Source organism: Quercus suber, unplaced genomic scaffold (genome assembly GCF_002906115.3).
Source record: "Quercus suber isolate HL8 unplaced genomic scaffold, Cork oak 2.0 scaffold_1, whole genome shotgun sequence".
Taxonomy (NCBI): Eukaryota; Viridiplantae; Streptophyta; class Magnoliopsida; order Fagales; family Fagaceae; genus Quercus; species Quercus suber.
In genome coordinates this window covers 1059831-1077394 of record NW_027069468.1, presented here as the reverse complement: position 1 = coordinate 1077394, position 17564 = coordinate 1059831, and the positions used below count along the sequence as shown (strand labels likewise).

The 17564-nt window shown below is 31.9% G+C and overlaps 2 protein-coding genes across 10 annotated transcripts; one reads left to right on the top strand and one right to left on the bottom strand.

Moving 5' to 3' along the window:
- The first annotated feature begins 1238 nt into the window (after positions 1-1238).
- On the top strand, positions 1239-8807 carry LOC112022353 (agamous-like MADS-box protein AP1). Its single transcript, XM_024054917.2, has 8 exons — positions 1239-1423; positions 5756-5834; positions 6357-6421; positions 6506-6605; positions 6699-6740; positions 7711-7752; positions 7883-8010; positions 8708-8807. Exons 1-8 carry the CDS (start codon positions 1239-1241, stop codon positions 8805-8807), a joined length of 741 nt encoding a protein of 246 aa, XP_023910685.1.
- A 4259-nt stretch (positions 8808-13066) lies between these two features.
- Positions 13067-17112, bottom strand: LOC112022354 (E3 ubiquitin-protein ligase At3g02290). 9 transcript variants are annotated; one of them, XM_024054922.2, is made up of 5 exons: positions 16313-17112; positions 15699-15846; positions 14016-14409; positions 13715-13824; positions 13067-13477 (listed from the first exon to the last, which is right to left on the bottom strand). In XM_024054922.2, the coding sequence occupies exons 2-5, from the start codon at positions 15813-15815 to the stop codon at positions 13451-13453; spliced, it is 648 nt and encodes a 215-aa protein (XP_023910690.1). In that variant the 5' UTR covers positions 15816-15846; positions 16313-17112; the 3' UTR covers positions 13067-13450. The 9 variants fall into 9 exon arrangements, with proteins under 9 accessions (XP_023910690.1, XP_065628756.1, XP_023910687.1 ...); XM_065772684.1 differs by having other exon boundaries at positions 16491-17112; XM_024054919.2 differs by having other exon boundaries at positions 15699-16469; positions 16701-17112.
- Positions 17113-17564: the final 452 nt, after the last annotated feature.

Here is a 17564-nt window from a genome sequence, read left to right as displayed (position 1 = left end):
GCTTGTATATATTGTGCCATGTTGCAATGGTATGTGTTGGTTTTTTGTGGGCAATTATTGGTTGTTGGTTGGCAATGAAATTGAAAGGTTGATTAAAAATATGGGATTTACTAACGTGTCTCCTTATGACATACATTAGTAAACTATTTTATGAAATTTTTTATGAAAAATGAAAAAGTAATTAACTATTTTGACAGTTTTTTCAATTCTCCATAAAAACTTTTCCGTGGAGACAAATATTAACCGAACCCTAAAAATATTACTGGTATTGTGTTTCTTTATTTCTTTACCAAATAAGTTGTTAATTTTAATTTTTCTAAAAATATGTCTTTGAGTTATATCATCCCCATACACTCTCTCTCTCTCTCTCTCTCTCTCTCTTTTTAATAACAGTGAAGACAAAAAGCAAAACATATATTTAACCTTAAAAATTATTTATAAAATTTTTAAAATTGCATTCTCAAACACACAAACCAAATATTCATTTTAAGTTATAACTTTTGGAGTAACATAATTTGCAATATATCCAGATATAGAAGTAACAAAAAATTGACAGGAGTAAATAAATATAAAAAGAAAACCTAGTGCCCTAGTCCTTGAGAGTTGAGAGTTGAGAGTTGAGAGAGAGAGAGAGAGAGAGAGACCCACTCGGCCACGTTAATGAATGTTGCCAAAGACCACAAGGGGCGCCGTCAACAAAATATAAGCATAAATAGGCATCACTATTATGATGCTGTAAAGTCCGTACAAATCCTTCTTTATTTTTACACTAGTGAGCAGTGTAGTAAGTGGTGAGTACTGAGTAGGGGTTTTTTTTTTTTTTTTTTTTTGGGAGAAAATTATTAGTGAGTAGAGCCTAGAGTCTAGAGAGTACACCCCCAATACAAAAGAATGATGTGGTTTCTAGAGCAGACACAACGACTAGACAGTACACTCCAACCAATCAGAAGTCGACAACAAATACTGCAAAAACCAGCCTGGTTTTTTTCATAAACCACTCACTATTTCTCTAAAACCACTTTTTCTGTCAAATTTCCGTAACCATTACTATTTCTATATATATGCAACCATGTTTTCTCAAATACCTTCACATTTGGCAAGAAGTAGAAATACCCATTAATAATTCTCTCTCTCTCTCTCTCTCTCTCTCTCTCTCTCTTTGTCTTTCAGTTTCAGGTGGTTTTGTTTTTCTTCTTTTGGGTTGTGCGTGTTTTTCTTTTGATTTTTGAAAGAGAAAAATGGGAAGGGGTAGGGTTCAGTTGAAGAGGATAGAGAACAAAATCAACCGCCAGGTTACGTTTTCCAAAAGGAGAGGTGGGCTTTTGAAGAAAGCTCATGAGATCTCCGTGCTTTGTGATGCTGAGGTTGCTTTGATTGTCTTCTCTCACAAAGGGAAGCTCTTTGAGTACGCCACAGATTCTTGGTACTATACTCTTCTTCTTCTTCCTCTTCTTCTTCTTCTTCTTCTTCTTCTTCTAACTCATATATAAATAGGTTATGTGCTTGTTTTTCACTACTATTACTTCTTCTTCTTCTTCTTCTCAGTTATATTATTCGTTATATGCTCAATTATTATGAATCTAAAGAAAAACAAAAAAGAGTGCCCTACAAGGTGTTTTTTTTTTTTTTTCATCTGGGGTTTTCCTGATTTTCTTTCTTAATTTATTTCTTTGCCATGGTATTTCATTTCTCTTCTACACTTTCTTTGTGCTTTCTTACTAGCTAGCTCTAAGCGTCTATGTAGCTTTAACTTCTATTTTGTTGATTTTTTCTTTTGTGCTCTTCTGCCTTACCTTCAGATTCTCACTTTATTTTTGGGATAGGGTACTAACTTATGTCAGATTAGCATGGTTTTGGTAAGTAAAATATGCTATCCCGCTAATACTGCAGTGATGGTTTCAGATAATCCAGTTTGGAGTTAGTAAATATATAATAGTGATTTAATATAATAGTAGTAAAAACAAGTACTTCAGAAGCACTAAACGGGTCCTGAAAACAAAGGCCTTGGAAGGCATGTCATATCATACTAAAAGGAGCCTTGAACTTCGGGATATGAAGTGAACTACTCTTTCCCGGTTTATCAAAATTCAAACAAAACGAAATTTTATGAATATTACTCTAAAAAGTACATAAGTACATTCATTTTTTTTTTTTTTTTCTGTAATTGAATTGGGATCTGGGTTGAGAAAATAAATAATAGTATGTGCCAAAAAAAATTAAAAGATTTTTCAAGAAATTTATGAAAAACCTTGGTTCAACAACATCTGATCTGCGATTTGATTTGATTTTGTATTTGAAACCATTTGTGAGATTTATCAAAAAAAGAAAAAACATATGTGTTTACTTGCATGCATTTTGCAGATCAAGTGTAATATCAAAGTTTTGTGACTCTTAGCCCTTCATGTTTGGATTTTTTTTTTTTTTTAAATAATGGATTTTGTTTTATCTTGTTATTTGTATGGTAGATCGTAATAGGGCAAAACTCTTAGCCCTGCACATTTGGATTTTTTTTTTTTTTTTTGGGTGGGGGGGGGGGGGTGATCTTCTAATTACGATAGGTCCTAATAGGGTAAGGCACACAAAACACCATTATTAATTGGCATCCTACCATAAAAGCTTGGTTGTTGGTATTCTTTTAGTAATATATCTTTTTTTTTTTCCACCTAATTTATCTAATCAATTTCTTCTAATTATCAAAAAAATATGAAAATAATTTTATAGTTTAATTAGGAAAAATTGATAAAATCTACTTGCCTTAATCATAGCCAGATTTGCAAACTCAGCCTTCTAATTAAGCAACTATGAGGGGAATATACGGATGTGTGAAGGATTTATGACTACTACTTGTGCTTATCACTTTTTTTTACTGTTACTTGTGCTTATCTCTCTCTCTCTCTCTCTCTCTCTCTCTCTCTCTCTCTCTCTCTCTCTCTCTCTCTCTCTCTCTCTCTCTCTCTCTCTCTCTCTCTCTCTCTCTCTCTCTCTCTCTCTCTCTCTCTCATTGTTGAACTAAATCTATAATAATCATTTAGAGTTTTTCGGCTAACTTTACTCTAGAGAATGGAGTAATTAAGAAGGGGGCTTAAAAGACCATGGTCCCCTAATTTTTTTTTTTTACAAAAAATCCTTCCCACTTTTGTTTATTAATGAAAATTCAAATTATAAGAAAATTTAACCTAATCTCTTAGATTTCGTATGGTTTAATGAAAACTATCATAATATTTTAGAGTTTTTAGGCTAACTCTACCCTAGATAATGGGGTAATTAAGGAGGGGGCCTAGAGGACCATGACCCTCCTTTAAGTTAGGTTGGAATTTTGCTTAATGATCATTTTTATGGATTATTAACCAGTGTTATAAGGGCACTCATTAGCATTTTCTTTCTTAAAAATTGTACAAACTCTTATTTCTCATTTAAAGTATTAATACATCTAACATTCAATTTTTTTTTTCCCATGTATAAGCCATTAACTTTAAAAGCATTTGAAGTGTGTTTCCATGAAGATATATATAAAAAATTTTACTATAAATATTTTTCTTAAAAAATAAACTCCTTTTCATGTTGTATCTAGGAATGCGTTACATATATATGTGTGTACTAAAGAAAAGATACTATGATTTTTATGGTTAAAAGATTTGGACATGTTCTATTTATTTATCATCATTATACAAGAGAAAAGTTTCCATTTGTTATTATTTTTATTTCTATTATTTTTCTCATATATTAAATTAATATTGTATATGTTAGGTTAATCGAAGTGATATTTATGATTTACTTATTCTAAAATTAATGATTTGTATACATTTCATATCTTAATATATTATTTTACTTTGATGTGTAATCTTTAATTTATTTAACCAAAAAAAAAAACCTTATTTAAAAGTTTAAAAATTATTAATTGTGATTAATATAATTTAAAGGATAATACACATGATTTAATAAAAAGAAATCGAATTTCATTGGAATCATATACAACTGACTTGATGAAATTTTTTTATAAATGAGAAAATAATAAATATAATACATGTGTGTGTTTGTTATTTTGCAATTTTTAAAATTATTGATATATTTAATTTGACTGCCCTTTAAAAAAGTGTTTGCTCCACCACTAATCATGGAATTCTTGAAATCATAACCTTCGTGGTTAATTGAATAGTTTTGAAAATCTACATTTTAATTAAATACAAAAAATAGTGCAACTTAATGTTTATTTTATTTATTTATTTTTGAGAAACATCTTAATATTTTTTAAAGGCTGATAACATGGTAAAATTGTAACCATTCTTTCAATCATGGTTGTTAAAATTTTAAGAAGTCCAGGGTGAAGTTAACATATTGAGTTACTTTATATTGTAAAATTAAATGAATTGGACTGGGATTTTTTGGGCTTCTAGACTTGGAGCCATCGTTGAGAAGAAATCAATGCCTTAATCAATAGTAAACATTAAAGCAAGTTGATACCAAGATATTTTCTTATTGTGACTAACAAAGATACACATTCTAATGCTATCAAACACTATGGACTTCATTAACATTGTGAAGATTAATATATTCTGACGATTTACTAGCCCTGAGTTACATAAAAATATCCTTAATATTTTAAATGAAATAGCAAGCATGCAAGATTATGATACTCATGGTGTGGTGCTAGGGGTTTGGGGAGAAAAAGCAAAGTCCTTTAATTTGATTCCATTTTTTTTTTTTATATCTTTTATGAATTCTTTATATGTCTATATTAACTTTTACATTTTTTATATAAGTAGAATTTCACTAAGAAAAATAGAAAGAAAATTTTATTGTATAAATGTCTAGTTTATAGGTTTATTAATTCAGTTCTATGTTTGTTTCTATAAACTAATTATGTTGAAATCAACTTGTTAATATACATGATATAAACTTATGCAAGGTAATGCGCTTCTTTGAGTTTTTTATCCAACCCTCTTGCTTGAGTTTCTCTTGATGTGTCCATGTCTCTGCTGCTTTACAACTTTCAAAATATCAGTTCATGTGTGAATTTTGATTTTCTTTTTGCTAAAAACTTGTATATGAGCAAATAAGCCGACAAGAAAAAGCCAATCAAAACACTCTAAACGGTTGCCATGTGGATGTTAAAGCTGGCATTAGTGAAGTTGCAATGTATGAAGGAAATTCTACTTCTGGGGTTTCTTTGAGCAATTTGCTTTATGGGATGGATTTCTATATTATCATATCTACGTAAGAAAGAAGTGAACAAATGCATGACAAATGTGAAAACCATAGCAGTACTGTACTTAAGAATTTTTGTTTAACATGAAACAAATTCAAAACAAAAGTTCAATGAGCTACAAGGGAATTGGCCCTCTACAACTATACCAACGAACTGGTATCTCCTTAATGATGAGAGAGTTGATTTTCAGATATATACTTAGGCTGGCAGATGCGTAGGAATAATGATTCGGCAATCACTTCTAGGTTTTTGACTCTCAGAAATTTTTAAAGGCAATATTTTACACATGCACAAGTATGGTTGATAAATATTCAAGCACAAGTGCAACTTATGTTTTCTCTAAGATTCAAAATTGTAGCTTAACATCACTATATGATCACTTTGTCACTATAATGCTAAGAATTGAAGAATACAGTGGTTGGCTGGTTGCTTTTGAGTTAATCTTTCATTTAGAATGATTTCAAAGCTTCACAATCATTCATTAGTTAGCAACAATTTTTGTAGAGTGATGGTGGTAGATATTATTAACTTTTTTTCTTTATGCCATAGCATGGAGAAGATACTTGAACGCTATGAGAGATATTCTTATGCAGAGCGACAGCTTGTTGCTACTGATTCTGAATTACAGGTTTGTCATTCCATCAATCTCCAAATATTTATTTCATTCATAAATATGTGAGTGTACTATTATGCTAAGAGCATAATATTTTTGAACATTTTGAAGTGGATATATTGAGTGCAATTTTTGACTGCATATATTCTTATCCTAAGAAATTATTAATTATTTCAAATTTTTTTTAAAAAAAAAATTGTGAATTTAATAATTATTCTAACTATTCCTTACGTGAGGATTTAAACTCTTCCTTAATAAATGTAGCTCAATATGTGGGGTTTTTATATTTTTAAAATAGGAATTAAAATGGAGATAAGGTTGGAGCTCAAACCCACCTACTCTAATATCAAAATAAATTACCACTAGTAATTGTTTGTTTATCATGACTCACACGTGAAAAATAATGTTAAAATAATATTTAAATGATTAAATTTACCATTTTTAATAGTTTAAATCTTGAAAACAATTAACAATTTATTGTATCATCATGTTTGGTCATAATAATTGTTTTTGTGCACTGTGCAATAAACCGTTCAGGGCAACTGGACCATGGAGTATTCTAGACTCAAGGCTAAGGTTGAGCTTCTGCAAAGAAACCATAGGTACTAGCCCAGTTCCATGCCGTTGACTATGTTCTTAATTTCTTTAATATACATTTATTTTGTTTATTGTGTAAAACTCTTTAGGCATTATTTGGGAGAAGATCTGGACACATTAAGTTTCAAGCAGCTACAAAATTTGGAACAACAGCTTGATACTGCTCTTAAACAGATTCGATCAAGAAAAGTAAGCTAGATTATTTTTATTGAAGTCCATAGACTATAGTCCACTTAGGGTTGGGTATATCTACTTGGCATTGAAATATTTTCTCTTTTGCAGAACCAACTCATGTATGAGTCAATCTCAGATCTTCAGAGGAAGGCAAGGCCTTTTGCCACTTCTTGGTTTTATATTACCAGAAACTAATGCATTTCTAAATTCCTTTTCTTTTCTCTTTTTTTTTTTTTTTTTAGTTATTATTATTATTATTATTTTCTAATTTTGAAGAGTTCTGAATTCCTTTTGAAGAAAGGTATTCTTACAAAGATTGAATAACCAACTATAGTATGTCATTTTTTAAAGGGCATTTTACAAATAACACTCTTGAACTTTGACATGAGTGTTAATTGTACCGTTTTATTTTTTATTTGAGCAATTAATCCCCTAGATTTTAGATTTGTGATAAATTAGACATTCCGTTAGTATTTTCACTTCAAAGATTAGCTAAGACCACTGCACTCTTGGTATAATGATTACTCTATAAGTATAAGTTCTTGTGAAGTAGGGGGATAGAGGTGGGGGACAAAAGTTAGGGCTCAAGTCTTTGTGAGGAAGTTTTAAACATATATACACTTAAATTATGTTAAAGTAAGAGTAGTCAATTTATTCGCATGCATAGTTCTACCACAACATCAATGATTTTTAAAATGTCATTCTTATTATAAGTGCACTTTATAACCCCAATCTATAACTACAAATGTTAAATTCTTTTGTAGTTTTATTCTGTTTATATAATGTATTATAAATCCGGTTTAAAACACTAATATTACTATTTTCGTGTATATTCTAATAAGTATTACTCTTTACTCAAAAACAAAAAAAAAAAGTGCATTACATTATTAAATACATTAGGTTCTAACAGAAAAATGTTAATAGAAGGTTTGATTTGTCATAAACCTAATGTTTAAAGGGTTAATTAATTGTTAAAATTGAAAGTTCAAGGACTAAATTGGCATCCACATCATAGCCCAAGAGTGGTATTTGTCAAACTCACTTAAAAAAAAAAAAATTGAAACTTAGTATCTCAATTTATCTATATTAATTTCACATTGTGCTAATATATTGTATGCAGGAGAAGGCAATACAGGAACAGAATACCATTCTAGCAAATAAGGTGACCTGCTTTTTATGTTTGGATGTACAGAAAATTGCAATTTAGCTAATACACCAATTAAGCTCATTAGGGTGTTTTGTTAATCTATTGAATACGAGAATAATGTAATCTTTCTCTCATTTTGAAAAAGATCAAAGAGAAGGAGAAAACTGTGGCGCAGCAGGCCCAGGCGCAGGCACAATGGGAGCAGCAAAACCATGGTCCAAATGGATCATCATCATTTATGCTACCACAGCCACTTCCCTGTTTAAACATTGGGTAACCTTCTCTCACCTAATACTAATTATTACATCTATAAGACCTTCATGCACTCTTACATGATATTGTCCAGAACTATTCACTTACAAGTTTGAGACTTGGTCATGCCAATAAATTGGGTTACATGCCTTCACCATTTCCTATGATTGCATTTCATTCTAAATTTCATATTGATACATCTACTCCATAAACTTAACCTCTCTCTCTCTCTCTCTCTCCAAAGAAATTGAATAAGACTATAATTTTCAACATTTTATAGATGAGACATCTGGGTATATTAGGATATGAGACCAAATGAATGATTAGGAGAAAAAAAAAGGTAATTTCCATTGATATATAGTATATTGATATTATATGTTACATAAACATAATACTATAATTTCTGTTTTGTGTTGTGTTAGAAAATGGTGAATTGATCATTTAACCATTATATTGATACCTCTTTATATGTGGGTCCAAATTACCTTTTAATAAGTTCAAACTTAAGGTCACCTGCATTAATATCATAACAAATTATTATTAATTCCAAAAGTTTAAATTGCTAAAAAAGAGTGAATTTAATTATTTAAATATTATTATAATTGATTCATCCTTAAACCCTAAGGCTAATTTACTGTTTGCAATTAGAAAGTAGAAGATACGAACTTGTTTGAGGCAGGTGTCATTAAGATATGCTATTTCGGAATGTCTGATGTAGGGGCACCCACCATGAAGAAGCGCCAGAACTGAGGAGGAATGAGCTTGAGCTCACTCTTGAACCAATTTATTCATGTCACCTTGGATGCTTTGCCACATGAAGTGAAAGAAGAAAGACACTTCTAGCTGGGTATATAGCTTTGGTTTCATTTTGAGTATGGGACACATATATATAAAGTTAAGGTTTCTAATCCTTGTGTACTACCTGTGGTTTCATCCCTATTTTGATGACATGAAAAATGTAATATTATTGCTTTCTGCTTGTTGGGACTCAACCAATAAGGAATTCGAACTTCGGAACTGTTCTCCTATTGACATCAAGTATAAATATTTTGTACTTTTCAAGCATATATATCTAGAAGATTTGACCTTCTCTCCCCTCTCTTCGTGTGCATGTTAAAATACATAGCATTCTCAACAAAAAAAAATCTGGAAGATTTTTGTTTTATGCAATCTTAGCCAAAATAAGAGAGAGAAGGAGAAAAGGTAAAAACAAATATTTATGTAATCTGGTGTTGTGCCTATATTTATAGGAGCAACCAAGTATTCTACTAACAGGAAAAATAGGCTTATATATATATATATATATATGAGATGAGTTCAAGTTACACCTGTTGTACCATCGTGTACTTTTGATGCAATGGTCATTTCATAACTATAACTGCTTGTGAAGTGTGAGGGAAAAGAGTCAAGGTTCAAGTCTCTAAGAGGGAGTTTCACATACATATACACTTAGATTAGGCTAGAGTAGAAATTCTATCTTATATAAAAAAAGTTACACCTGATATAAGGATTTAAGTAGATCTAATAGTAAAAAAAAAACTCTCATTAATGCTAATATTATAATTGATCTCATTTATTATCCCTTATTTAATACATGCCATACTTATTTCTAAACCCAAAAAAATTTATACAACTGATCACTCTATCTCTCTCTCTCTCTCTCTCTCCATTGCACGTCTCTCTCTCTCTCTCTCTCTCTCTCTCTCTCTCTCTCTCCCTCTCTTTGCACGTTTCTTTTGCACGTCTCTCTCTCTCTCTCTCTCTCTCTCTCTCTCTCTCTCTCCCTCTCTTTGCACGTTTCTCTCTCTATCTCCTCCTAGGCTAGCTCTTCCACCTCCATGGCCAGGTAGCTGGCAACAACAGCAAAAATAAAAAAGCCACATCCGCCAAACTTTGTTGAATAACACAACTATTGCTTTTAGTTGTTCTCTATGTCCACATTTCTCTCTCTAGAACGCTCTCTCTTTCTCCTCCACCGCTCTTCCACCTCCATGGATAGGTCGCCGACAGCACCCAAAAAAAAAAGAAAAAAAAAGAGGTAGCTGGCAGCAAAAAAAAAAAAGAGATGCGGGACATTGACGTTAAATATTTTGGAAGAAATCAGTTTAAAATTCTAGTTTGAGCAATTATGTTTCTATCATTTTGTATTTGTGAAATTTTTATAGAGACTGCACTTTTTGTTTTTTTTTTTTTTTTTGAGAGAGAGAGAGAGAGTCTGCACTTTTTGTTGCTGCAATTCAGTTGCAACTTTATAACCATCATAATAAATGCTATTGCTTACAAAACAATAGTGCAATCCTAGCGAATTCATTACAACAATTTACACAGCAATAGCTTTTGGTCTGATACAGATCATCAAGACAAGGTTTGGTTTACGCGATCCGCTCAAGTCATTCAAGACTTCAAGCTGCTCCGGACCTAGCCCAGCTTAGGCATGGTCTGAACAATCAAAAACAACATCAGCTCAACAATATCCGAAACCACAATTAACATGATTACAAAAATTCAGTATAACGATCTGCCATAATATACTATAAACCGAATTCAATGCCATGATTAAGGTAACATACTAATTATCGAAGAATTCTTATCTTCCTTTCCAAGAAAATATTTAAAATAAACCGATTTTTTTTTTTTTTTTTAACATGTGTATTTCATTGAAAGCCATCCTTCGAGACATTAACATGTTTTGGGCAAAATTGTTAATAGGCTTCCTCAAAAACGTTTTCGTTATTGGTATACCCCAGATTACTAATTTTTATGACAACAATCCATTATTACATCTTCAAAACTTAAAAAAATAATATGCAACCTTCAACCAAATGCTCTAAAATCAACTTGATAAAATGTGGAGATAGAGAACAACTAAAAGCAATAGCTGTGTTATTCAACAAAATCCAACGGCTGTGGTTTTTCTTTTTCTTTTTCTTTTTCTTTTTTGTTGCTACCGACAACCTAGTTGTGGAGGTGGAAGAACCGTGGAGAAGATAGAGAGAGAAACATGCAAAGAGAAAGAGAGAGAGGTGTGCAGTGGACAGAGAGAGTTATAAATTTTTTTGGGTTTAGAAATAAGTATGGAATATATTAAATATGGGATAATAAATGAAATCAATTAGAATATTTGCATTAATTATGGTTTTTTTTTTTTTTTAATTATTGGATCTACTTAAATCCAATAGTTTAAAAAAAGATGTAACTCTTTAGAGCTACACTAAGTATAACTTGAACCCATCTCTTTATATTAGGGATGACAATTCGTGTTAGTAGGGTTGTGTTCTTGTCATGTCGAGATATGGGTATTCGAATACATGGTTCAAATCTAATCCAACTTATTTAATAATTGTGTCAAACCCTCTCAGCCTTAACACAACCTTAACACAACTCATTAATTACATAGATTATTCAAGATGTATAGAGGATAAACTGTTTGTTAGGAGTATTAAAAACAAGTTCCAACCATTCATTACATTATTTATAAAATATCTCTTCTTATATAATAATTGAATGTAAAAAAATCTTACAAATTTTAAAATACTTTTAAATAACAAATATACATAGCTTTATTTAGAAAATCTAGTATATTATCAATTATATTTTGTTAGAAAATTATCGCATCATTTTAAGAATGGTTTGGGACTAACACTAATAAGTCTCATCGACTATTTTAATATTTTCAGTTAACCAAAAAAAAAAAAAAAAATCATCAAATTTTTCAATGCATTGCACAAATCTGTGACTAGTATTAAGAAAAGTGAGAGGCTTGCCTCAAGGATTATAGGAATGGCAATGAGGTAGAGCAAGGCTAGATCATGGGTGCTCTACCCCTAATCCATAGGTAATTGCCCCACCTCGCCCTGTCTCGTATATCAAAGCAAGTTGCTTGGCCCCATAGGACCTCGCGGGGCGTTGCCTTGCCTTGCATGACCCCACCCCATGTTAACCCACCCCAACCTATTACAATAATATAAAAATATATTGATCACACTAAATCAAACTATTCTTTACTAAGTAACTCAATAATATAAACCAAAGTACTTAAGGCAATAAAAAAAAATCTTAATATCCAAGCATTTTAATACTTAATAATATAAGTTAGTAAGCGTACTTGAGTTATATTTGAAATATAAATAAAATAAAAGGGTATTTGTGTGTGTGTACACTTCAATTTGTCCTTGCCCTGCCCCACCATTGGGATGAATTGGGGTGGGTTGGAGTAGTGTGGAGCAAAATTGTCATCTCTACTCAAGGAAAAATTTGAAAAAACTACTCCCAAAACCTAACTTATCCAAAACCAACAAAACCTAACATATCCAAACCAACAACAACAACACATAAAAAATAAAATAAAATAAAATAAAAACCTTAATTCCAAATTTTTGTTGTTGTTAGCTATAGATTCTCAACAAATTAGTCAAGGTAAAGTCGGCCACATCTGCTTTCCAATCACCATGTGCCAACCTAAGCCCTTAAAGAAGAGTAATTATTAGGTACTTTGACAGTAAAGTTAACATGATAGCCTATATCAATAAAAATAAATAAATAGCCACCCAATACTTTAGGAATATATATCTAAGATGAACAAAGCTAAGACCACAAAAGATTTCACAATTTTGGCCACAACTTATTATGTGATGAATTGTGAGTGGTGGAGAAAGAGTGGTAAGTCCATGTGTGTTTACACTTTCACCACTTACAACTTGCCATGTGGCAAGTTGTGGCGAAAATCCTGTAATTTTTTGTGATTTTAGCATTTTTGTCTTAATAATTTTCCCCTTTGAAAGTCTGCCACTAGTCTGGTTTCATGGCTTGCCATGTCTCATTTGGCGGGCACTTGCAGTGCCTAGTTGAAAATTTCATATGTTCATCTTTCCCCTACAACTTTCATTCTAGCACAGAGTTTTACATTAATCTCATATGAAGGTGGTCAAGTCAAAATCACAAATATGTGATAGCCAACGTAGCAGCCCGCTGGGAATGAGCCACACAATTTGCTTGTGTTGTTAGTAGTTACTGTTGTTTCCTTCTATTGTTGGGCGCCTTGGTTGAAAGATTTTGATTTCCAACCAAAACAACAGTTGAAGAAACTTTCATCACAACAATTATTTATCAATCCACATATACATAGGTTAGCTTCTTCAAAAATCACGACGACTTCCAATAGTAGAAGTCATGTACAATAAATACTAGGGGTGCTAAAAAGAATTCAGAAAAAAAAAAAAAAAGAAAAAAAAAAAAAGAAGGGTTTTTCAGCCCATCCAGTCAACAAGAACAACTGAACAAACGAATTTAACATGAGATAGAGGGAATTTCTTAGAATGCATGTATTTAGAATTTTCGGATCCTAATCTGTCTCTCACATCGATGTTGATGATGAGAACTTATCATAAACTCTGCTTAACATCATTTGCTTCGGCAATTGCAGCTTCATCTTCACTCTTTACATGCCATAAGCAATTTGAGATTACTTTGTTTCATCAAATGTCAACACCTACAGGACCAGTTCATAGATAGTTAATTGCAATGTAAATAATGGCGCTTTACTGATCATGTGGGGAAGAGGCAAAAGGATTATAGAATGAACAAAATCCTTAAAAAAAAAAAAAAAAAAAAAAAAAAAAAAAAAAAAAAAAAAAAAAAACTATAGTTATTAACAGTTTAGTGATGACTCTTATTTAAGAAACCCACCATCCTACTGAGAAAGAAGTATGATGAAGAAATTGTTTACCTGGCAACAAACTGGACAGGTTTCGCTTCTCTCCATCCATTCATATATACAACTAAGGTGGTAATGGTGAGAACAATGTGTCACAATCTTAGGATTTTCAGGAGTGTATTCTGTCAACAGAAGGATCATAGTAAGAGTTAAAATGAAAACCGGAACAGCAAATATCCTTTGACAAAAAACTTTTAAGTTCTATCCTCTAGCTAAATGAAATAGCAATCCTGTTCAGAAGTTGGACAAACAAATCAGGACAAGAGACTATAATTACCATGCCAGAATAAGGTTCTCTATCAAAAATGGTTACCTTCAAGACATGTAGGACAAACATCCTCCTCTTCTTGTAATGCATGGTCATAAATATATCCAGCTTCTCTATTTTTCAATGATATCTTCTTTGGAGACTCTGAGTGACATTTTTTTGATTTCTCTCCGCAATCTGACTGAGTTACAAGGTCTTGGCCAATTTGAATACTATTACCTCTGAGTTGTGTTTCACTGTGCAAAACGCCTGCACCTTTTTGGTGTCCTGTTACAAGTCCATCCCGTTGCACATTGGCTTGTCTCAAATCAGAATGAAATGCCAAAGTTGTAGGAGGAGATAAAATGGTTTCAGGTGCCCCATTTGGAGTTGAAGAAGCTACCTCCTGATGGGACGAAGGGGGGACATTCATTTGCCCATTGCAGAAGAAAGATGCATACTGTAGATAATGGGAAATTACATAAGAGGTAAATTTCCTGTCACGAATTTCAAGTTTAAGTTGAAATGCAAAATAATTTAATGAAAATTAACTTGCACATCTACAGAAAAAGTTGTGAGATAATTACATACTTCCAGTTGTCACAGAAGGACTAGACATTAATAAACAAAACTACGACATGCTTCAAGCAAAACCACAATCCAGACACTATGACACAGGATGACAGCATTCCTCTGAAGTTTTTCAAGAACTTAAGTGGGAAGTAGTTCACTCAGGAGTCGTAATCCTTTCAGATTGTAAAAATAACTAACTCCTGCAAGGCCGCTAGGAAAAAAAAATTCATTTCAAGAGATTACGTAGCTAGTTTGAGTGAATTTTTACAGTTTGTAAAAGTGAAATAAGTTCCTTAGGGTCATTAAGATATTCATCCTTTGATCAGACCCCTAACATTGCTTAGGAAGTAGCATAAACTATTCAAAGAAACTGGGTACTTTGAGGATATAACATTTGCAAATCCGATACAAACTTCACAGAATTAGATGGTAGTCAATGCTAACAAACTCACATCAACACCAAGCAAGCAAGATGAGAGGTTAACAGCATTAGTGCCAGTCCTCAGAGGTTGTGTTTCCTTATTTATTTATTTTACAAATGAGAACAAAATGTTGTTAGAAAGCAAAGAAGGTATAAGCTTTAGATAGATGCAAATATGACTAGCAATTCAAATAATTGTCAGGACTGTACCAGCAACTGAGTATGGTTTATAGAGATAAATGGATGAGTCACTCATAGTTACTGAACTATAGCTAAGATGTGTAGATAATTATTATCATGATTGGAATGAACCAAAGTAAACAACTTCAGTAGCACCAAGAATCAGCCACCATTCACTCACCTCTTAAATTATAAAAGAAAAAAGTTTGGCTCCAAATTGGTTTGGAGCTATCTTGCTCCAACCCATTACGTGGCAACTGAAGAGCCCATCCATGTGTAATTTTAGTCACGACTTTTTTTAATGAGTTATGTGACTTGTTTATATAATACACTTGAATAGCCTTATAAATCATCACGTAATAGGTTGGAAAAGATAGTTTCAAACCAATTTGGAGCCAAACTTTGTCCATTATAAAAAAGCACCGAGTAGTACAACTTTGAAGTGAGCTACAAGAAGTAGTGTGCTAGCAATTAAAAAAGTAAAGGCTCTTAATGCAAGACAGGTACTTCGTGAAAAAAGCTGAAAGAGGTCCTCTAGTAACAATTGGAAATGTTGAGGCAATCTAATACACTACCTTCTCAAAGAAGTTATGAATATGGGAATTATGATGGCTGATGTTTCTATGACTGGATCCATCTAAAATTTCTTCAGGATCCTTGTCTTGAAAGCAACTACAAATACAAGCCATCATAAGGCTTCAATTTTGGCAGCAACTTAGACTTCTGCAAGGTATTATTGTCATCAGCAATATTCAGATAAATCTAGCAATATTAATCAAAGGACAGCTAAGAAGAAAGGGAATTTCTTGAAATACAAAATCAACTGTGGAATAAGAGATTAAACTATGCCAAGATGACCCATCCAACAACTTCAATCAATTAAGTTTCCATGTATTTTTTTTGGGACAATTTTACTAGAAATTGAATCCTCAAATTATATTACATAGATATATAAGCTAATTGCATAACTTGGAAGAAAATTCAAATTTGTTCTTCCAGACTTCCACATGGAAGTTTTGATCCTTTTTTTTTTGGTTGGGAAAGAGTTTCTATTTAACACTAGTTAAGCCGCAGGGGAACAAAATTCCTGTTTTACTTAAAGGAAACAAAATTCAGATTGAAACTGCAACAAAACAGAGCACAATAACAAAAACACTATATTGATGTGGGGATGTTCCATTGAGTGTACAAATTGCTGCAAGCCTCTGAATCTTCAACCTTCCAAAGAAACTAGCCTCAGCCTGACATGTGATTTCATGAGTTTTAATAGAATCCTCTCCTCATATTTGTATTTGGTTGTGTGAAAGCGCAAAAATATTAATTGAGCCCTTGTCTAATCATTAAATCTGCATAGCAAAAATAGTTACCTGCTAAGAAGAACATACAATACAATTGGATGGAAATAAAAAGATGATTGCTATGACGATGACAACAAACTACTATGACAGCTACGGCGATTATTGATAAAATAGAACAGACAAGACACAGTTTCATCCTCTCTTTTCCTTCTTTTTTCTTTCTTCAACGATTACCAAACAAACAAACAAACAAAAAAGGATATTGGGTATCCAAGTTACCAACTTTAACGTGTCAAGAGCCCAACAGAGTAAATTGAATAAGCCCCATGAAAGAATAACTTGTACCAATAGCAAGCAAACTAGAACAGGACTTAGAAAGCAAGTTAGCTTAGAAACCTCGAGAAGACAAAGCAAACATAGGAAACTTGTAGGAAAAAAATAGAACAAAAATTGGGACAAATACTTTCTTTAATGTCTGGGGAAAATTGCACAAGGCTTGGTGAATTGTCTTCTGCAATAGATGCTGATGATAATGATAATAATAAGTAAGGTTTCTAAAAAGAAAGGGAAAAAAGGCAAAAGAATACGATGAAAAGAAAAAGGGGAGAAAAAAAAAAAAGAAAAAAAAAAAGTACAAGTTGAAGTTGGACTCGGAGTAAACGATGATTCTAAACTCTGGAGTTGTACCTGCGCAGGATTCTCCGTCACACTTATCAAAAAAAGAGCTTATATATCGCGATTCTGTGGGGGCCACCCCATTATGTCATGTTGATGTGGGATAGGGATAAGCGTTCCTACCTGCTGCCTTTTTTCTTTTAATAAATATATAATTAGGCAAGTCTTTTAAATTGATGTGTAATTTTTTTTTTAACATAATTTTTTTTAGAAAAAAAATTATTATGTTATTATTATTGTCATAATAGTACATAGTAATACCATATAATTCTACCGTTACCCTTTCTTTTTTGGGTACATTATTCACTCGTAGTTAATTTGTTATATTAGGTTATCAAAATATCATATTTGATGGTATTATTTTTATATTGTGTAATACTAAAATTATATGTGACTGTACTTCTGTCATATTTAGCAATTCTTTTTTTTTTCTCATATTTAATAATATCATTTTTACAATATGCAATA

What these genes read in the sequence shown, in the direction of transcription:
- LOC112022353 (XM_024054917.2), top strand. Translation starts at nt 1,239, where the DNA reads ATGGGAAGGGGTAGGGTTCAGTTGAAGAGGATAGAGAACAAAATCAAC. An exon ending in TCTCAGATCTTCAGAGGAAG is followed by an intron (nt 6,741 to 7,710) that starts GCAAGGCCTTTT and finishes TATTGTATGCAG; the next exon opens with GAGAAGGCAATACAGGAACA. An exon ending in CTTCCCTGTTTAAACATTGG is followed by an intron (nt 8,011 to 8,707) that starts GTAACCTTCTCT and finishes TGTCTGATGTAG; the next exon opens with GGGCACCCACCATGAAGAAG.
- LOC112022354 (XM_024054918.2), bottom strand. Translation starts at nt 15,815, where the DNA reads ATGATGGCTTGTATTTGTAGTTGCTTTCAAGACAAGGATCCTGAAGAA. An exon ending in TTCATAACTTCTTTGAGAAG is followed by an intron (nt 14,410 to 15,698) that starts GTAGTGTATTAG and finishes CATTATCTACAG; the next exon opens with TATGCATCTTTCTTCTGCAA. An exon ending in TTGTCCTACATGTCTTGAAG is followed by an intron (nt 13,825 to 14,015) that starts GTAACCATTTTT and finishes TTCTGTTGACAG; the next exon opens with AATACACTCCTGAAAATCCT.